We start from the raw sequence: 22154 nt of genomic DNA, 5'->3' as shown, positions 1-22154 counted from the left end.
GACCACACAGACCCAAAGTTCAGAACAGCAGAAGTTCAACACAAATCAACAGGAGGAGTTACTATCCATAATGAGCAGTCAACAGAAGGAGCTTCGTGAATTGAGATGGACTCAGTTGAAACATGTGCAAAGATTCACTGATTACAAGGATGTAGTCCAGGGCGCCATTATGAGGCACATGGAATGAATTATGGTCACACAGCAAGAACAAGAACACAACAGATAGGATCTTGGCAGAAGGATGTGAAAGAAATGAACATGTAGATCAGAGTTCTCTAAAGATTAACGCAGTATTAAGCAGCAAGTACATGCAAAAACAAATCTTATGATAGAAATCTTGACCCTATCTATTCTTCATGCTGCTTGAGCAAAGCAGCCAGCATAATTAAATACCCTCTCACCCCATTCATTCTCTCATCTTTCTCTTCTTCCATTGAGAAGATGATTTAATAGAACTTGGAGAACATGCATCACCAGGCTTAAGGAGAGCTTCTATCCTGTTTTTATCAAATGAACTCTCTATCTATCAGTCTACCTCCTCATAGTCCTTGCACCTTACTTGTCTACCTGGACTACATGTTCTCTTTAATTGTAACATCACATTTTGCATGCTGTTATTGTTTTGCCTTTAGTGCTACCTTGATGTATTTATGTATGGAAAGATCTGTTTGGATAGTGTCCATATAAAGCCTTTCACTGAATCTCAGTACATATAATAAGAATAGAACGATTATTGCCAGCGTCAAAGTCGGAAAAATGAAGCATGACATTGTGGGTCAGGCTATTTAGACCTTAACTGTTGTGTATTTGGTTCTTTTTGAGCTGCTTGCTAAAGATCTGGAAAACATTTGGCAATTAGCAGTGCATCAGAAATCTCACTGTACGCAGACCTCAGCTACAATCTGTGGAACAGTGTGGATCCTGAATTGGTTCTCCATGTTCCTTCCCCTTCTGTGTGGGTTTTGTGATAGGCCTGCCACTTACTCAAGCACTCCTTTCTATATAACCCCAGCCTTTTCGTTTGGTTAAACATTTCAAAGTCCTCATCTACAGCAGATGTAACATGCTATTTTGCATTCTGTGCAATTCACACCTACACAAAGCTATCCTCCATCCTGATTAGACCCTAAGACCATAGGACACAGGAGCAGAATTAGGCCATTCAGCCCATCAAGTCTGGTACATCATGCCATCATGGCTGATCCCAGATCCCACTCAATCCCATACACATGTGTTCTCGCCATATCCTTTGATGCCCTGATGATCAGAAAACAATCAATTTCTGCTTTGAATATACCCATGGACTTGGCCCCCACTGCAGTCTGTGGCAGAGTATTCCACAGATTCATTACTCTCTGGTTAAAAAATTCCTCCTTAACTCCCTTCTAAAGAGTTGCCCCTCAATTGTGAGGATGTGCCCTCTAGTTCTGGATATACCCACCATAGGAAACATCCTCTCCACATCCACCCTATCTAGTCTTTTTAACATTCGTTAGGTTTCAATGGAATCCGCCAGCATTCTTCTAAATTCCAGTGAGTACAGGCCTAAAGCTGCCAAATGCTTCTCATATGTTAAACCCTTCATTCCCAAAATAATCCTCGTGAACATTCTCTGGATTCTCTCCAATGACAACACATCCTTTGTACTCTTATCATCAATTCCTCTGCTGTAGTCTGATCAATTATTCTAGTTAGCCCCTCCAGCTCCTCTATTTACCCTGCCACTGCACTGCATTGTATACATTTGCTGTTTACATTGCAAATAAATGCTAGTATTTATTTAATTATGCATATGTAATTCATATACATCTTTTAACCACTAACTTTTTTGCTTTTTAAAGATACTTAAAATCCTTTATTGTTTGTATAGTTCTTTATTCTTTATAATTATTGAACACTAAACCACGGTTATACTAAAATAAGGACTGCCTACTGTTCCATGCCGAGATTGCATTTTGGTACAGCTAATCACTTGGCTGTCCATCTCATACCTGCATGCAGGCAGAGGCTAAAGAGCAAAGCACCAGAGATCATGATAACAAACAGTTGGTCATGGGAAGCCGAGGAGAGGCTATAGTATTGCTTCAAGTCGCTGCACTGGCCCATGTTCAAGAAAGCGCACTTCTGTGGATCTGAATGATTACATCATTAGTGTCACGGATTTTAGAGAAACAGTTATAAACAACTGTGTCTCTGCAAAATCATGAGATCCACAATCTGCTGAGGACCAGATTAGTGGCATTCAAGTAGATGAGTGAGAAAGTTGCAAGGGGTCCATGTATGATCTCTGGCATTTCTAAACTAAACTTGAATTAACAAAGGACGTTTGACAACTGTGACAGGGCTTGGATGCTACCACCTCTTAGAAAATCAAGCAACATAGGCGGCAAGAGAGCTTCACTTCCTGATACTTACTGTGAAAGCCCACAAGAAAAGGAATCTCAGGACAGTATATGCTGAAATATACGTACTTTGATAATAAATTTACTTTGAACTTTTGGGGATGCTGATTATTTTGTTGCACGTCACACACCTCGGCAGCAGAAGCCCCAAAGCATCCATTGACCTAGAGTCCATCAAACTACAGTTCACAATCCAGCACTTGGGAATGTCATAGAGGAGCTGTCCCTCCAGCGAGGGGGAGAGAGAGGTACTTCCTGTAACAACACGGGTGGAGACCAGCAGCTCGCTGTTCCGAGGTTACAATCTTCCATGCCACTTCTTCAAGCTCCCCATCTTGAGGGTTGACAGAGAGATTGAGTACAGGTTCCTTCCTTCCACGGCAGCCGGCGATTAGCCAAACACACCGCCTGCTTTTGGGTGTTCCAGTCTTGACGTTGCCATCTCCCACGATGCTTCAGTCAGCAAAATCAGTGAGGAACCAGGTTGCCCACGTGGCCGCTCCCTGACTTCCAACCTCCCAGCCCTGAGGCCATGTATCGTCCGGGCTGTTCCTGAAGATAGCAAAGCACTAACCTGCGCAGTCAGTCTGAATAGCCACCACTTGCAAAGAACTGAGGGTTAAGAATCTTTGCTTCACTTTATCAATAATACTCCTGTCACCATCCTCAAGGCACGTTGTGACAATTGTCAGCCCAAACAGATATTCATTCGCTAGTCTTATAATTATGGTCAAGGTGAACCTCATTAGTAAAATCAATAGAATCACTGATGAAGCACATGAAATAAAAAGGGAAAATGGAATGGAGATGCATTACTAATTAACACGTAATAGATGTTTTATCCAGCCAACCAGGTATAAAACATGTTAGAACAGCTGGCACATTGGCCAAAATGAGATAGTAATACAAATGAGCTTTGAACTAGAACTAATATTCTCCTTGTAACACAAAGACATTTTATGAATAGATGGTTGTCTAATATTCTGAGTTCTGAATATTAATGTGCCTGCATCTTTGCAAATACTGTGCAAATCAGACTGTAAGACATAGGAGCAGAATTAGGCCATTTAGCCCATCGAGTCTGCTCCACGATTCAATCATGGCTGATCCTTCTTTCCCCTCCTCAGCCCCAGTTCCAGGCCTTTTCCCTGTAAACTTTGATGCTACGTTCAATCAAGGACTTATCAATCTCTGCTTTAAATACACCCAACAACCTGGCCTCCGTAGGCAATTCCACATATTCACTACCCTCTGGCTGAAGAAATTTCTCCACATTTCTGTTTTAAATGGACACCCTTCTATCCTAAGGCTGTGCCCTCTTGTCCTAGACTTCCCCACCATGAGAAACATCCTTTCCACATCTAATCTGTCTAGGTCTTTCAACATTCGGAAGATTTCAATGAGACATCCCCTCATACTTTAAATTACAACACGTATAGACCCAGAGCCATCAAACGTTCCTCATATGATAACCCCTTCATTCTTGGAATCATCCTTGTGAACATCCTTTGAACCCTCTCCAATGTCAATAATTCTTTTCTTAGATTAGGAGCCCAAAACTGTTCATAATACTCACAGTGAGGGCTCACCGGTGCCTTATAAAGCCTCAGCATCACAGACCCGCTCTTGTATTTGAGACCTCTTGAAATAAATGCTAACATTGCTTTTGCTTTCCTCAGCACCAGCTCTACCTTTGGGGTGTTCTGCACAAAGACTCCCAAGTCCCCCTGCATCTCAGATTTTTGTATTTTCTCCCCATTTAGAAAATAGTCTGCACATTTATTTCTACTACCATTGTCATAGAGTGAATTCCCCCCAATAATTAAAAGCATGTTCACATCAATGGGTGGGACATCCCTCATTGACTAAGAATCTCAATGAGAGTAAGTGAAGATACCACTGCCACTATGGACCATAGAATACCTGAAAAGCTTCTTGTAAGTTATTTGAAAAAATATATACAAATTGCCTGCTAAACCTGAGTTTTTGTATTATGTGAGAATAATTTCAGAATTACATTGATTTATTTAATTAGAGATATTATCTGTTATCCTTCTACAGGAAAGAACTGTTACAATTAGAAGACAGACGATTGGTGGATTTGGGCTAAGTATAAAGGTACCTTCTAAAAATTGTGGTTAAATATTTCAGAAACAATTTTAATTGGAATCTAGTGTAAACCTTCTCATATTTTTATTGACAAAAATTTCAGATCAGTTTCACCAAAAAGAAATTGTTTCTATTCACATAAAGACAAATTTTGCATATCTCTGTTCATTATTCAATGATCTAGCTGAGTTTTACCAACAAATATTACATAGAAATGATTGGATATATGACTTGATAGACCCTGAAAACATGAGTCTTTGGGGATGAGGTTTCTTCCCTGAAAAGCTGGATTTGTTTGTCGGTATGGTACCTATGTTTGCTTTGCTCTTAATTGCTTCAATGATGAAAATCATGGTTCTAAACCAATTATAGAGAACAGATTTCAACTTGTATAGTTGCATGGGCAACCACTTCCTCTGCTAGTTCGAAGTAACATTGAGAAACCGAAGGAAATGCATTTAAAGATTGTGCTAGTCTTTTTATCAATCACCGCAAGCCATTTTGTATTTTTTTTCTGCAGCTAAAATGCTTTTGTTTACGTATTCCATAGAATGGCTAAATAAATTATGTGTGATAGACCTATTCCAACACCTCACCACACTCCACCAAATGGCTCACCAGAGCAGACAGCCAAAATTTGTCAGGAATAAAATGGTCAAAGTACTCTATCATCTGCTCATTGGCTTCACTTCAAGGAGACTCAGACCTTAAAGTAGCTTTGACATGTTGTTCCAAAAACAGACAGAAAATCTACAAATCAGCTCTCTGCATGTTCAGTGGGTCTGAATGAGCTTGTTGAACAGTTTTGCAGGTATATAATACTGGTACCTTGTACTACATGTTTAAAACATTATCTTTGAATTCAAACATTACATTTGGTAATTCAAAACAAAGTGAATAGTTTGGCACAAGTTCAGGATCTAGAAGACTTTCAAGACCTCGGAGAGCTGTAGCTGCTTGTGATGTTTAATGCAGCTTGAAACAGATGTAAGGAATTGCACATGGCTCAATTAGCCTTCATCTTCTGTAAAGATCAGATAAAACCATATGGCTTTCACCATTTTTATCCTGCAGTGCCTAGTGTCCGTTTATGGATCAGGAACAAATAACTTAAAAACTAGTGATCTTATACCTCACTTGAAGCCTTAAGAGCATATGCAGTTTTACTTTATATTATCAAAAAACCTCAGAAACAGAGTGGTGACGCACATACACCAATCATAAGAAGCAAGAAGATATTAAAAATTCATCTTTATTGGAAATGTAAACATATAAGTAATTCCTCATAAAAGAAATTCTGTTTTAGCACACAACAGGGAAGAGGAATATCAGCTATCCACTTTTGCACTTATTGGTAAAGAAAATAGCACGGGAGCTAAAAAAAAGACTCCTCTTTTGCACCTCTGCCTAAGGTGAATTTAAGTCCATTGATTGTAAGATAACAGAATATATTTACTTCCAGTTACCAAAAGAAATATATGTGTCAGTATAAAATGAGGAATTAGACAAAAAAACTATCTAATTTCCTTTGTAATATATCTGAACATATTTAGTTTTTGGTCTTAAAATCTAACTAAAATTATTCTTAATTTAGACTATTTTATAATCATTATGAAACAAGCGTGTTCTTGTTTATTAGAGATTAGGAACTTACAGAACCAGTAGTCATCTGTGTGAATAAAGAATGAATTAGAAACAATCTAGCTCACCTGAAAAAAATGAAAATAAAAAGAAATTGTGATACCGTTGGGGACAATCACAATTTTTGATCACAGATGTATTGATCTGTCCTGCTGCTGCAGCCTGTTTCTGTTTCAAAGACCTGATTAAGGGAAACGGCACAAAAAACTCTGTTGACTTTGTACATCTACTTGAAGTGTATTCATAATAGTGATACTGGCAGAATTGATGTGTAACACATCATAAAACTAGCATTTCTGAACGTAGACTAAATATGTCAAGAAGCAGAAGTGCACACACAAAATGCTGGAGGAACACTGCAGGCCAGGCAGCATCTATGGAAAAGAGTAAACAGTTGAGGTTTTGAGCCGAGACCCTTCGACAGGACATAACAGTCGATGATTTAGGCCTGCCAAAGGGTCTTGGCCTGAAATGTCGACTGTTTACTTTTTCCCATAGATGCTGCCTGGCCTGCTGAGTTCCTTCAGCATTTTGTGTGTGTGCTGCTGGGATTTCCAGCATCTGCAGATTTTCTCTTGTTTGTGAAGAAGCAGAGTAGAACGTGCATCCGTTAAAAGTTAGTGAATTCAGTGCCACTAACTAAATATTGCTACCAAGGCAAGATTTTGCATTATAGGAAATACAAAAAATATCTGCTTCAAATCTGACAACATTGACAGTATTATGTAATTTTCAGTCTGTTAAAAGTGATAAGATCAGCTATCATAAATAACAGATACCTGCATGTGATTTATTAATGTGAGAGTTATGATAACTATGGTATAAAGATTGGCTGCAAAATAACTTGCATTGAATAATGCAATCCATATATGTAAGTAAAAAGGGTCCACATGGCTGCCAAAATGAAGACTTGAAACATCTGGGCTCTGATTTTGTGATTAGAGTTACTACTTCCAAAATTCTAGCCCATTCGTTTTAATGGAACGTCATTTTATAAGCTCTGAAGAGTAATTGCTGGATGAGCAATGGTCATCCAAAGAGATGACCACTGTTTTGTTCTGTGGGAGACCATCCCACTCATTGACATCAATGCCTGAGCAGTTTTGCTGTGGCAATCAGCCCTAATTACATTTTGTGCGTCCGCTGCAGCAGGTTGTGTGGCTTTTGCTGTGCTGTAACGTGGTCTGAAATGTAACCAGTAGACAATCTATCACGTAGACTCCAACTATGAAACTGTCACAGCTTCCATCTGAAACGGGTGGTCTGCAAACTCAGCACAATATCATGTGTGAATAGTCCTGATCTCCTCTCATGTTATGTAATATTTCATATTGACTATCTGGCATGTCTGTAAATGTTCCTGACATTTACTTGTGAATTTCCCATCTACCTTCTTCTCAAGGTAGGTCAGTTAAGTGCCTGCAGCAAACTTTGTGTATTACATCATATTCCGAGAAATTGCCCTAGCTGCAGACTGCACCCAGTGACTCAATGCATGCAGATTCTGGTTTTAAGCTAATGTCCAAATAATGCAGCAGCTGTGGTAGAGGATTGAATCAAGCAATGACATGTTTATGTCTTTGATCACTTTTAGATCCATTGTTCCATAAGATGGGTCCTTGGCTTTCAGAAACATAAATGAGTTGCACAGCTATTAGAGCAGCTATCTAATACCTTCAACAATCTGCATACAATTCTAGTCTCCTGTGTCCTCTGTGTGGAGTTTGCACGTCCTCTATGTGATCATGTTGGTTTTCCTGAGAAATTCCAGTTTCCTCCCAACTTACACATTTTTCCTGCGCCTTCTGAATTTCCACAGAAACACTAGCTGCTCTGCCATCATTCCTGCTACTACCCCCTTCCAATCAACTTTGGCCAACTCTTCTTTCATGTCTCTGTAATTCTCTTTACTCCACTGTAGCACTGATACATCTGACTTTATCTTCTCCCTCTCAACCTGCTGGGTGAATTCTATCATATTATGAGCCTTTTTACTGGTATTATTTGAAGGTAGTAATCCGATAGGTGTAAGTCAAAATTGACCACCGATTTGAAGTGGTAGGATTTTCTGTAGAATTCCATTCAGATCTTTGGAGTTTAGGTTCATGCATTAATTTCCTCCTGCTTTCTTGGCAGTGAAGGATACGCTCTTGTCCTTTCACCAGAGGATAGTTTTCTTTTTCACCTCCTTGAACAACTCCAAAGCAGCAACAGAAAAGCTTGGAGTCCATCTGCTTCCATGCTCTCTTGTCAATTAAATGACATTGGCTGCTGCACTTACTCCTGCCAACTCTTAAACCTAAAATATCTGATGGTACTCTTGTAGGTTTTAGATAGTGCAGACTCACTCCAGCCATCTCCAGAAGTATACTGCTTGCAGAGGCATTGATGAATTTAGCATTGGGACTAGCAGAGAGCTGTATTTATTTATTTATTTTGAAATTCAGCACAGTAACAGGCCATCTGGCCCTATAAACCCACAGCACTTAATTACACCCGTGTGATCAATTAACCTATTAATGTGTACAATTTTGGACTGTAGGAGGAAACCCATACGGTCATGGGGAGAACATACAAACTCCTTACAGACAGTGGAAGAATAGAACATGTGTCACAGGCATTGTAGTAGCTTTATGCCAACTGCTATGCTACTCTGCCCTGTGCCATCCCAAAGATTGTGCTGATCGATAGAGATCTTCAGGTTTATGTCTTGCCTGCACCACATGAACCTAATTTGAGTTTGTTGCACATCATAATGTTTTCCTTTATCCCCGGCATTTTCCAGTTTATTCTATATATTTTCTGTTACATCAGCTTTGTGCACTTCTATTAATATTCATGCTTTTAGTCACATTGTAGTACTATGGTGGTTGTATAGTGGTTATGGACACTCAAGTGCCACTTTTCTTTCACATAACAATGTTTTTGAATAATTATCAAATTTGAGGCAGACAAAATATGCAGCTCACTCTGGCAAGCCACCAAATTACCCACTTAAACTTCAACAGATAATACCATAAGAGCTGGCAATGAAGCATAAAGGGCTCTGACAGTTATTCCTACATAATGACTTTCCATTTAGAAAGGTTTCTATAGCACTGACCTACATGGTGCAAATGCACATTTATTTTGAACTCCCGGAACAGCTTCCTAGATTAATGCCCATTGCCTGACATTTGCAGTGAAAGTTCCAGTTGTGCTAATATACACACTGCTCTTTATCACATAGAGGTCAAACTATTTAATACCTACAGTCCTCAGTCAGTTCCAAATGTTTCAGAACTGATGCTAAACCTGACTGACTGAAAAATAAGATGCAAGTAGTGCACAGTATCCTGTTACATAATTTAAGGAATTTTTCATAGGGAACACTGAGGGAACTTTGGTATAAACTAGAGCAGAAGACAAGGGTGGGCGCTGGAGCTATAAATAATTGTAAACATGTTTGAGACTCCATACCAGCTGTAAAGATAATGCACGAAGAAGCAAACGAAATGTAAAAGGAATTCTTATGCAGGCATGAATCTAGGCAAGTCATTCTAATATAATAGAAAGCCACTTTTCTTACGGATGGAGAAATGGAGATAGTTTTGCTTCCACTATTCAGAGAAGAATTACCTATGCACCATCCCAATTGGCTATCACTGCAAGATATTTGAAAGAAGGTGCAGACATGTTTCAGATTACAGCTGACTGTCTCCACATGTGAAGGCTGAATAAATGTAACTGCCAGAACACCTCTCTGATTTTGACCTAGAAGGAAAGATTGCCATTGCCATGGGAAGGTGGACACTTATCAAGACCAATGGAGGGTGTAATTGGGTCATGTTTACATCTTCCATGCAGTCCCACAAAAAGTACAATGAGTTTTAATTGAAATGTCTCAGAAGTATCATCCATTGTTCCAATTAGTCAGGTTCATAGGTTCGTATTGAAATATTTGGAGTCTGCAAATACTTTTTTTTGGGATGAAAAACATCTCTCATATTCCATCAGTTCCAGTGTTTTTAGGGATTTAGTGATGGTGGCAGGATGCAGAACTTTACTTAGCTGGTCAGAGCAACCTTCTTGATAACTCTGCCCATTTTCCTCTAACAAATTCAGCCTGGAAGATGTTTAGAAAGTGTCAGAAAAACATCTACACAGAACAAAAACAAGCAGGTGCTAAACTCATGTCAGAGGCTCCCACTGTGCTATTCCTTGGTACTCACTGGGGCAACAAATCACGGATACTAATTAGTCCTTGATTTGAATGGATGGCAGACATATTCACAGAATACCCAGTTTTGCTGTTTGTATATGAGATGTAACAAAGAATTCTATAATCATATTTTTAAATAAGTTTCAACATCTACACATTTGCTTGGAATCCCACCACAAGCAAATATAAGGGCAAAATTGGGTAGCAATTGGCACCGAACTTTATGTGCTCCACCTGCACACAAACAAAAATGCAAATAGAATCCTTAAAACATTCTTTTCGATCGAAATTTTGCAACTGATAACCTAAAAAAAACAATTTGCTAACTTTCAGTCCAGTGATGACAATAACTCAAGAGTAATACTCAAGTGTTTAGGGATAGGCACTAAATATTGGCCTTTCCTGCTTCATCCGTATCTCAAGAAGGATTTTTTTTAAAAAAACACTTAATAACCCCCATGATAAATCATTCCATTCACTGCTTTTATTTCAGATAAATTTTAGTGATTTCTAAACAATCACCCATATGTTATAATCTGTTATTTATGACAGCTGATCTTAGCACTGTCCCAAGAATACATCATTCTCTCTTGCTATTTTATATCTCCAGGGTGGAGCAGAGCACAATATTCCAGTCATAATATCAAAAATCTCAAAAGAGCAAAGAGGTATGATAAATTTGGATTTTGTTCCCACCGCTTTAATACAATTTGTCAATACTTGATGTTTTATCCTTTTTTTCTCCTGTGTTATTTACCAAGCTGATCTGTCAGGTTTGCTGTTTATCGGAGATGCTATCCTTCAGGTAAGTTTGCTATCATTGTTGATTTAACTAAGTAATTAGTACCAACCTCAGACACTTCTAGTGTCTTCAGTTTTGTTAACAAATGATTCTTTTTCCTTTTTTCTCATGCTTTCCTTGCAACATTAGATAAATGGAATAAATGTCAAAAACTGCAAACATGAAGAAGTGGTGAGTACAAATGGATATCTGATTTTGCTCTTTTTTCTCTAAGGAGGATTCACCCTGTAATATACATATGTGCATTTTGATATCTGCCTTATGTAGCTTATCTCTTAAGAACTTCCTAGATAAATCAGGGCATTTGAGCCTTTCACATATCAACAATCTTATTCCTATGAGTGGTCAAGAAGGCCAGCATTTTCAATAAAAACAGCCAAATTCAATTTGCCAAAGTGGAAACAAATATATGAGAGGATATTTTGCTTTAATGGATAAAGACTTACAGGCAATTTCTTGATCTAAATTCTCAATGTGCTCGATGATCACTAAGCAGAAAATTGCCCCTATATTTTGTCTTAACATTTTTGTTGCACATGCCTCAGTATATTTACCAATACTTCAAATTATATTAATGAAACATGCTAATATAACTATAGCAGCAACTTGTATTCAATCAAATCTTTAACCTGAATAGCAATTTGAAGGAATTCTCAGGAACTGTATTATTAAAAATGACTTATCTAGCTGCATTTTATGGTACATGCTTGGCCACAAATTTTAGACATACAAACATATGGAAGATAGAGGATGGATCATTGGGTGTCATATATGTTGGTAGAAGGTAATACAATGGTGTGATCAGAGATACGCTTATATGACTTGATGTGATGAGAATTAAAGAGGTCAAAGAGATAACTGTGGCAGGGATTGGGGAGTTTATCTTGATGAAAGCAGTAATATATGATAAATGGACAATGAAAGGAAAGAGTGTCTTGAATTTAGATGGATATTAAAATCATTTGGTTCCTTCAGGTTATTATTACCAGAGGAGTGGTAGTGAGAATAATCTCCTACTACCTACTAAATGCTCCCAGTACTGTGCACCTCAGATAGCCTCTGGCAACCAAGTCCAGCTGCTCCCGGCCTTCATGTGTGGCTTAGCTACTAAGCCTGAAAGAACTGTTTCTACCGACAAGAGAAGGGGAAAAAGCAGGTTACTGGCACCTTAAAACAAGTCACTTCAGGCAGATTGGGGCTTGTCAGCCATGCTTGGCAGCTCATCTAGGAGAAGGAACAGTCTGATCTCAAACCTTTGCTGCCTTGTGGCTATATCCATTCACGGAGGAGCCTTTGGAAGTAAACCCTGAGGAAAATTCCAGAGCTGGAGTCCCTAAGGCATTCCTACATTGTGGACTGGCAACTCCTGCAATGACACTATTGCCAATCTGCTTTGGTGTCTAACTGACATTCGTCTGGATTCATCAGTTGTGTGGAGAGGGGGAGCCTGCTACATTGGCAACAGCTTGCTCTCCATATCGTACTGCCCTGGCTTGCGTATCACATAGGCAGCTAGGAAGCATCCTCCATGGTTGACCAGACCAACTGAGGATCTCAAAAATGACTTATGGTGAGACGTTGCTCAGTGCAATAGCTGAGGAAGAGAAATCAAAGGCTACATAAGCTATGTTTAGTGGATATTCAAGGCATGTAATATTAAATTATTTGCTACGGAGAGTAATTTACTCTCCGTAGCAAATGATTTAATATTTCAGGTAATAGGAGAGAAGCTCAAAGCTGAAGGAAATGTCGAGAGACTATGCAAGAGAGACTAAGCTGTAATTGAATAGGAAGGTCGTAATGTCATGACAACTCAGTAGAAGTGGTAGAATATCTTATAAATTGGGGCTAATTTATTTTTGGGGGTAGGTATCTTAACCTGTATTGCAAATTAATGCTTATGCAGAAAGAACATAGGCAGCTCTTCAAGCAGCAGCAGCAGCCACAGAGAGGGCAGATGCAATGTGTTAGATGGGAAGGAGATTAGTAAGCTGAGTCTTCCGTGGACATATTAAATGAAAAGACTTGCAATACATGCACCCTTTTCTACATTGACTTATAATTATCTCAGTAGCTGACCCATTTTCAGAAATTGATCTGAGGAAGGCTAGCAAAGATTTCAGTGCTCCATTTTCGTGCAAAGGCACCTGGCTCTGCCGCGTTGCCGTTTACTGCTAGCCTTCAGGAAAAAGGCGGTAAAATCTAATGTTGCAATATTTAAGTGATTATAGCAATACTGAAGTCCAGAAACTGTTTTGATTACTTTCAGTAAAGACAGATGCAACAGTCATGATTGACTTGCTGGTCACAGAGACCTCAGCTGCAGGTTAAACTGTGAGGTTGCTATCCTCTAATTCAAGTCAAGGGGAAAACTCGAAGGTTCCTTAAAGTGAATAAACCCCAGAAAGACATGAGTCATTAATATGCTTCTTATAGTTTGTTGCAGCTGTACTCAACCAGACATGCGGAGAGTATTCCTTCATTCTTCTGACCTGTGTACCTTGCAGCTTGTGTCAGGGTTACATCACTTCCTATGGAATACCTAACCTGCAATGTCACAGTGAGAAATATGTTGTGCCATATGTTATTAAATGTGATGCTGTGCATTTTTGTTGCTGGTTATGACCCATCATAGTTCATTGACCCTCGTTTTGAGGTGCCAGTTCTGATTTAAATCTAATCCGCTCAGTACAATCGGTGTGTTATCCGATTGTATCGGAGTGTTATCGGAGTATAACACAATGATGGTTATCCTTAGTATGATGTTGGGACTTTGTCTCTATAAGTTCTGTGGAGTTGCAATCTTTACCAATTACATCATGGATATATGTACCTGCAACAAAGAGATTACTTTTGTGGACAAGGTAAAATATCTCATGTTGGTTTCTTTGCCATCTGCTGCTAACCTGCGACTATGTCCTTCAGCATTTGACAGTTCAATCACTGGTGGTGCTTCCAAGCCATTCTTGGTGATGGACATTGAAGTCCCTGTATCCTGTGTCATTGCTTCTGTTACTGTCCTTCCCAAGTGCTGTTCAACATGGATGACAGTCATCTGGTAGCTGATGGAGGACTATGTTTGGTGATTAGGAAGAGATTCCTTGCCTATGTGTGACAGGATGTCATGAGACTTAATTGCTGACTGTCTAATGTGTGGAGAAATACACAATTGCCTCATTGATACAGTGAACTGCACTGCTATAAATATTTTCACACCAAACTGGGAAGGTTCAAATGTTTGATTTGAATTTCTTCTGAAGGGAAATCACAATGTATCCAACTTTTGCACCATCCCTCTGAAGGATAAAACATACTCCATATCAAACAAATGTTTCAAAAGTTGATTAAGTCCAAATATGTGTCAATTATCATTTTGATGAGGGAATCTTTTAAATGAGTTTGTGTTCTTTTCTTTAAATTGGCAGTTCCAGCTCGATTTCTAGAACCAGTGCTTCCACAGAGATGCAAACACAATCTTGTCTGTTGATGCACTTCCTGACATTAAGATGACACTGATAAACAAATGTCATTAATTAGATACCATTAGTGATCATGCTTAGTGTGCATTGGACAATCCTCTGTAATGATTTTCTTGAAATTGTTAACCAATTTATATTAAACCAATTAAATAGTATGCAGAGGAATTCCATCAGAACACATTATCACAATTGTTTGTAACATTACACAGCATGACTTCACCAATTAGTCTTCCATTGAGATATATTAGCATCAAGATAGGTAGCTATGCAATTGATACATTAATGATTCTAATTCCAAAAATGGTCTATATTCTCTTAGAGAAACACTTTCCATTTTGACTCTATACACATCACTTATTTGATATTACCATCATTAACTTGTTATGTGTACATGCTAAAACGCTATGCCCTGGACTCCTAAATGGGGGGGAAATACATGATATTATACCTCAGGATTACTTATACACAATTGTATGGATATTTTATTTGTGAAATACTTCATTATCCAATGTATTAATATCTATTGATGTTTGCTTCAATACCTACTGCTTAAGAACAGTTAGTCTGTCATAAAGAAAGGTTCCCTGTAAAATGCTGTAGAATGTTAATTCTCATTTTGTCTTAATACCTCCTTGGAGGAATATACTGTATTAATAAGCCAGACAGCATTTTTCACGAGCTTTAGCTGTGGAAAGACTTTGTACAAGTTAACATCAGATAGATAAATTCATAGGAGAACATTGATAATATGAAGCCCAAGGATATTAGAACCAAAGCTATTTCATGCATTGCATTATGGTAACAAATGATTCCTCAAAAATAACATTAAAATTTTCCAAAACAAATAGTTTGTTCAAGGTAACTTATAAGCTTCTCTGTGATGTTCGTTCACAATGGAAATAATAGTTATGAACTTTTACTTTCTTGCTCAATGAATAACCAATGTTATTTCAAGGGCATGTTCTCTAAAGGGTGATTTTTGTGCTCCTATCAGATTAAATTTACTTCAAATCATACTGATAGAGGAACCGCATGGAGGATGAACTTTTGCTCAATACTACTTTTTAACGTCAAACTTGATTGAGTTTGAACAGTGTGCAGGTATGGGTCTTAATTAAAAAGTCAAATGAGAGAAAAAATACATTGTTTCAAATCCCAGAACCACTTTAGTCACTTCATGGTGCCTGATCCAGTGCTTAAACCATATATTATTTAAGCTGGGAGATGTTCATTTCTAAAAACATTACAGACTATCTTTAGTTGTTCTCGCATAAAATTCTCCAAGGTTTGGTGACGCAATTTTAGATAGAATTCATCAAGTCTGAAGTACATGAGCAGGTTTTCAAACTAGTTCCTTTGTGTCTCCATCTCTACTCTACATGAATCCCTATGCATTCCTTCTTTTACCTATGCATACCTACCTTCCTGATAAATTCAGTGATGCTATTCTTGGCAATGCCTCCTTGTGGGATCGATTTCCCATTCTTTGAAAAGATTATCTTGCATTTCCTTTTGCAATATTTGGACTACCTCTTATTACTGTGCAGATCACTATTAATAACATCTCCTCCATCAAAGTCCTCAACTTAATGACATTTATCTAGTAGTGAATGCTGATGTGGAATACGGAGCAGTATAACAATCCGTTGGACGATCCCAACAGACTGAGTGGCATTGGTGGGGAGAAAAGGGTTTTCAACATTTTGTGTCATATCCCTGCAATAGGACTCAGAATCTTTATTCTTCTAGTAAAAATGAGTTAAGGATTGTGCCCCAAACAAGACAAAATCTGCAGATGCTGCAAGTTGTAATACATACAAAAAGATGGAGGAACTCAGTGGACCAGGCAGCATTTATCAAAAAGAGGCTATCAGTCCTGATGAAGGGTCTCAGTCCTAAATGTCAACTGCTTTCTCTTTTCCATAAATGCTGCCTGGCCTGCTAAGTTGCTCCAGCATTTTGTGTGTATTACAAAGATTGTGTCCAGCAGTTTATGGGCAATTCTGAGATTCATTTGGCAGGACCCCCACTTAAAGGTCACAAACTTGAAGAATCAAGTCTCACCTAGGAATTTAAATGAGTAATACTCTGTCAAAGATGTCATCATTTGGATGACGTATTAAAGAGTGGATGAAGATTTAATTAAATATCATAAATATTAAAGCAGATTATCTGGTTAGTTATTTCCATAAGACCATAGATATAGGAGCAGAAACAGGCCATTTGGCCCATCGAGTCTGCTCTGCCATTTCATCATGGGTGATCCAATTTTCCTCTCAGCCCCAGTCCCTTGCCTTCTCCCCATATCCCTTCAAGTCCTGACCAATCAAGAATCTATCAACGTCCACTTTAAATATACATAAAAATTTGTCCTCCACAGCTGCCTGTGACAAAGAATTCCACAGATCCACCACTCCGTGGCTGAAGATATTCTTCCTCATCTCCATTCTAAAAGGATGTCCCTCTATTCTGTGGCTGTATGCTCTGGTTTTAGACTCTCCCACCACAGAAAGCATGCTCTCCACATCCACTCTATCAAGGCCTTTCACTATTCAAGTGAATACAAGCCGAGAACCATAAAACACCCTTCATACGACAAGCCATTGAATTCTGGAATAATTTCCATAAACCACCTTTGAACTCTCTCCAGTTTCAGCACATACTACAAGTGAGGGCTCACCAATGCTTTATAAAGTTTCAAAATTACATCCTTACTTTAATATTCTAGTCCTCTTGAAATGAAAGCTAACATTGCATTTGCCTTCCTCATCACGAGCTCAACCTGCAAATTAACCTTTAGGAAATCCTGCACAAGGACCCCCAAGTCCCTTTGCAACACACTTTTGTATTTTCTCTTCATTTAGAAAACAGTCAACCCTTTCATTTATTCTACCAAAATGCATGACCATACACTTGCTGACACTATATTACATCTGCCATTTCTTTGCCCATTCTCCTAATTTGTCTAAGTCCTTCAGTAGCCTCCCTACTTCCTCAAAACTACCTGCCCCTCCGCCTATCTTCATACTGTCTGAAAACTTTGCAACAAAGCCAAATCATTGACACATAATGTAAAAAGAATCAGTCCCAACACAGAGCCCTGTGGAACACTACTAGTCATCAGCAGCCAGGCAGAAAAGGCTCCCTTTGTTCCCACTCTTTGCTCCTGTCAATCATCCACTGCTTTATCCATGCTACATCCTTTCCTGTAATACCATGGGCTCATAGCTGGTTAAGCAGCCTCATGTGTGGCATTTTGTCAAAGCCCTTCTGAAAATCCAAGTATACAATATTAACCTATTCTCCTTTGTCTATCCTGCTTGTTATCTCTTCAAAGAATTTCAACAGATTTGTCAGACAATATTTTCCTTTGAGGAAACCATGCCTACTATGTCCTATTTTCTCATGTGACTTCAAGTACCCTGAGACCTCACCTTGAATAATTGACTCCAACATCTTCTCAAACATTGAAGTCAGACTAACTGGCCTATTGATTTCTTTTTTCTGCCTCTCTCCCTGCTTGAAGAGTAGAGTGATATTTCCAATTCTCCAGTCTCATTGCTCTTGTGAAAGCTTTCTTTGCAGGAATTCATTTGTGCTTTTCATAATGTATAACCACAAAAGTACTTCTGAAATACAATACTATGCAAAAGCCTTAGGCACATATATATAGCTAGGGTACCACTTCCGTACAGTACTGTATTTGTCAATGTGGAGTGAAGAATGAGTTTGTAAGTTGAGCAGTCGCAAAGGATGCTGCGGGAGGGGTGTGGGAAAGGTGACAGAGAATGAGTGCCAGAGGACGGAGAGGAGTGCAGACACACTTAGCTCTAGGACACTAGGCAAGGTTATTTGATTCCATGCAATTAGTTTATTGATCATTACAGAAAGTCTCTGCTTCTGCTCCCTTCAGAAGGCGATGACACCAAGTGCCACATGTGAGGCTGCTTAACCAGCCATGAGCTCATGATATTCCAGGAAATATTCTAGCATGGATAAAGCAGTGGCTGAGTGGCAGGAAGTGAAGACTGGGAATACAGGGAGCCTTTTCTGCCTGGCTGCTGGTGACTAGTGGAGTTCCACAGGGCTCTGTGTTGGGACCGATTCTTTTTATGTTGTATGTCGATGATTCAGAAGTTTCTGCTTCCTTCCTTGTTTCCCAGCCTTGATTTTCCTCTCCCTCTCCCCTTCCAACTTTCAGTCAACAATAGAGACCCATATCAGAATCAGGTTTATCATCACTCACGTATGTCATGAAATTTGTTTTTTTTTGCAGCAGCAGTTCAGTGCAATACATAACATAACTACAGTACTGTGCAAAAGTCTTAGATGCCATAGGTATCTAAGACTTTTGCACTGTACAGTAGTTCATTTTCAGTTAAGTATTTTAAATACATATTTATAAACCCATGTCTTCATTCCTTCAAATCAAGATTTGATGGGTTTAACAGAACCTCTCTTTCTAATTTTATCCTGCCAGAAATGAACCCATGTGTTTACTTTGTTTTACTAACCTGTTTTATGCAATAAAGACGAATGGAATTATAGCCCAGGTTTGACTGGCCCTCTACCACATTCAGATTTAGTTTTAATTAACATATTTCTTCATTCTTCTTACCAGAATTACAGAACAAACAAGTGTCTCTATTGAAATTTACTTTCAGTTATACATCTAGGTTGCAAATTGATTAACAGCTTATATTTTTTCTGAGTATATGTCAGTCTGGCCATAATAAATTCTGTATTTAACATCTGATCCACTAGTCCAAATCATTCTGTATTTTAATTGTACTGATGGTACTGATCTTTGCAAAATAAACTTTCTCACCTTGTTCCAAATGGAATTTTTCACTAGCTACAGTGCAGGAAGCAAAACATCTTACATTTTCTGCTCTGTAGCTATCTTTTTGCTCTCCGTTGCTTAGCCCACAGGCTTTGACACAGGTCACAAATGCCTTGCAAAAGAAATTACTGAAGAGCTTTAGAATATCCAAATGTATTATGTATTTTACTTCATCTGTGTCTATTTTTTGGTTGCCTCTTTAAAGAATTCAGTAAGATTCAAAAAGCATGACCTTCTCTTTGAATGACCAAACTTTATCATATTTTTAATATCAAGATTATTTCTCCTACATTTTTGTGTAAAGATACATTATCCCTCCAGGTTCAACATTAAACTCACTGGCTATGGTTCACCAGACATTATTGTCTAAGCTTTCTATTGCCTTCAGTTTTGTCAGGGCTGTTTCATGTCACACTATATCACTTCAAGTTTTTTAGAACAATTTTTGGAACGTGGGCATCATTACCAGACTAACACTTATTGATGGTTTTATTTGTCATAGAACATAGCACAGTATAGGCCTTTTGGCCCACGATTCCGTGCCAACCATTTAACCCATTTTGAGATCAATCTAGCCTGGCCCTTCTCATAGCCCTCCATTTTCTGTCATTCATATGCCTATCTAAGAGTCTCTTAAATGTCCTTAAGGATGTTCCATACACCTACCATTCTTTCTGTAAAAAAAAACCCTTAGCTATGACATTCCCTCTATACTTTTCCCCGTTACCTTAAAAGTATGCCACCTTGTATTATCCACTTCTGCCCTGGGAAAATGTCTCTGCTATCCACTCAATCTATGTCATTTTATTAAACTCTCAATGAGATTTACAAGATGATAAAAGACGTAAATCGAGTAGATAACCAGAGACTTTAGTACACTGATATTATGAATTATATTGTGGTGAATGTACTCGAATTGAGTCATAGAATATTACAGCCGATAAACAGGCTTTTCATCGTACTGCAACTACACCAACCATCATGCCCATCTATACTAATCCCACTTGCCTGCATTAATTTTATATCCCTTCAATCTAGGCCCTACACATTCAAGTACCTATCCAGGTGTGTCTTAAATGCTGCTACTATTCCTGCGTTCATCACCTCCTCTGAAGCACGTTCCTGATATGCGTACCTGTTGAACCTATATTAATAACTGCCATTTGTTTGAAATAATTTACCCTTCAGATCCCCTTTAATCTTCCTTCCTTTCACCTTAAGATATACCTACTTGTTTTAGACACCCTTTACCATGGGAAAAGGCTTTGGCTATCTACACAATTCATGCCTCTCATAATTTTATATAGATTTATCATGTCACTTAGCTTTCTTCCTCCAGTCAAAATGGACACAGCCTACTTAATCTCCTCTTTCAACTCAAGCCCTCTAATTCAGGCCAAATCGTCATGAACCTTTATTATATGCTCTTGAGCATCATCATATCTTTATTGACCAGAAATTTGCTGTATCTGAACTAATGTTTTAAGACAGAAACAAAATTAGGCCAATCAGTCCATTGAGACTTCATTGAGCCATTCCATCATAGCTGATTTATTATCCCTCTGTGTCCCATTCTCCTACCTATATCCATAACCTTTGACATTCTGATAAATCAAGAACCTATCAACCTCCACCTTAATGACTAGGCCTCCAAAGCCATCTGTGGCAATAAGTTCCACAGATTCACTACTCTTTAGTTAAAGAAATTCCTCCTCATCTCTGTTCTAAATTGATGTCACCCAATTCTGAAACTGTGCTCTCTGGTCCTAGACTCACCCACTATAGAAAACATCTGTTCTATGTAGGCCTTTTAATATTTAAAAGGTTTCAATGAGATCCCACCCTCCCACTCATCCTTCTAAACTCCAGCAAGTACAGGTGAGTAGTTTATAGACAATAGACAATAGGTACAGAAGTAGACCATTTGGCCCTTCGAGCCTGCACCGCCATTTTGAGACCATGGCTGATCATCTACTATCAACACCCGGTTCCTGCCGTCCCCATATCCTTTGATTCCCCTATCCATAAGATACCTATCTAGCTCCTTCTTGAAAGCATCCAGAGAATTGGCCTCCACTACCTTCTGAGGCAGTGCATTCCAGACCCCCACAACTCTCTGGGAGAAGAAGTTTTTCCTTAACTCTGTCCTAAATGACCTACCTCTTATTTTCAAACCATGCCCTCTGGTACTGGACTCTCCCAGCATCTGGAACATATTTCCTGCCTCTATCTTGTCCAATCCCTTAATAATCTTATATCTTATATAATCTTATATGTTAATAATCTTATACGCTGATGACACGGCCATAGTGGGGTGTGTCAGGAATGGACAGGAGGAGGAGTATAGGAAACTGATACAGGACTTTGTGATATGGTGCAACTCAAACTACCTGCGTCTCAATATCACCAAGACCAAGGAGATGGTGGTGGACTTTAGGAGATCTAGGCCTCATATGGAGCCAGTGATCATTAATGGAGAATGTGTGGAGCAGGTTAAGACCTACAAGTATCTGGGAGTACAGTTAGACGAGAAGCTAGACTGGACTGCCAACACAGATGCCTTGTGCAGGAAGGCACAGAGGCGACTGTACTTCCTAAGAAGGTTGGCGTCATTCAATGTCTGTAGTGAGATGCTGAAGATGTTCTATAGGTCAGTTGTGGAGAGCGCCCTCTTTGT

General features: G+C 38.8%; 1 protein-coding gene across 6 annotated transcripts in view; it reads left to right on the top strand.

The window, feature by feature from the left end:
• Nucleotides 1-22154, top strand: part of sntg1 (syntrophin, gamma 1) — a 435268-nt gene that overhangs the window by 344493 nt on the left and 68621 nt on the right. For all 6 annotated transcript variants that reach the window (XM_073042629.1, XM_073042607.1, XM_073042638.1 and 3 more), the window contains 4 exons: nucleotides 4464-4520; nucleotides 10964-11021; nucleotides 11115-11158; nucleotides 11285-11326. In XM_073042629.1, the coding sequence (XP_072898730.1) occupies nucleotides 4464-4520; nucleotides 10964-11021; nucleotides 11115-11158; nucleotides 11285-11326 (201 nt within the window). The remainder of the gene's footprint in view (nucleotides 1-4463; nucleotides 4521-10963; nucleotides 11022-11114; nucleotides 11159-11284; nucleotides 11327-22154) is intronic.

This window comes from Hemitrygon akajei, chromosome 1 (assembly GCF_048418815.1).
Source record: "Hemitrygon akajei chromosome 1, sHemAka1.3, whole genome shotgun sequence".
Taxonomy (NCBI): domain Eukaryota; kingdom Metazoa; phylum Chordata; class Chondrichthyes; order Myliobatiformes; family Dasyatidae; genus Hemitrygon; species Hemitrygon akajei.
Note: the sequence above shows the minus strand (reverse complement) of the source record. Positions and strands in the feature narration are given on the sequence as shown.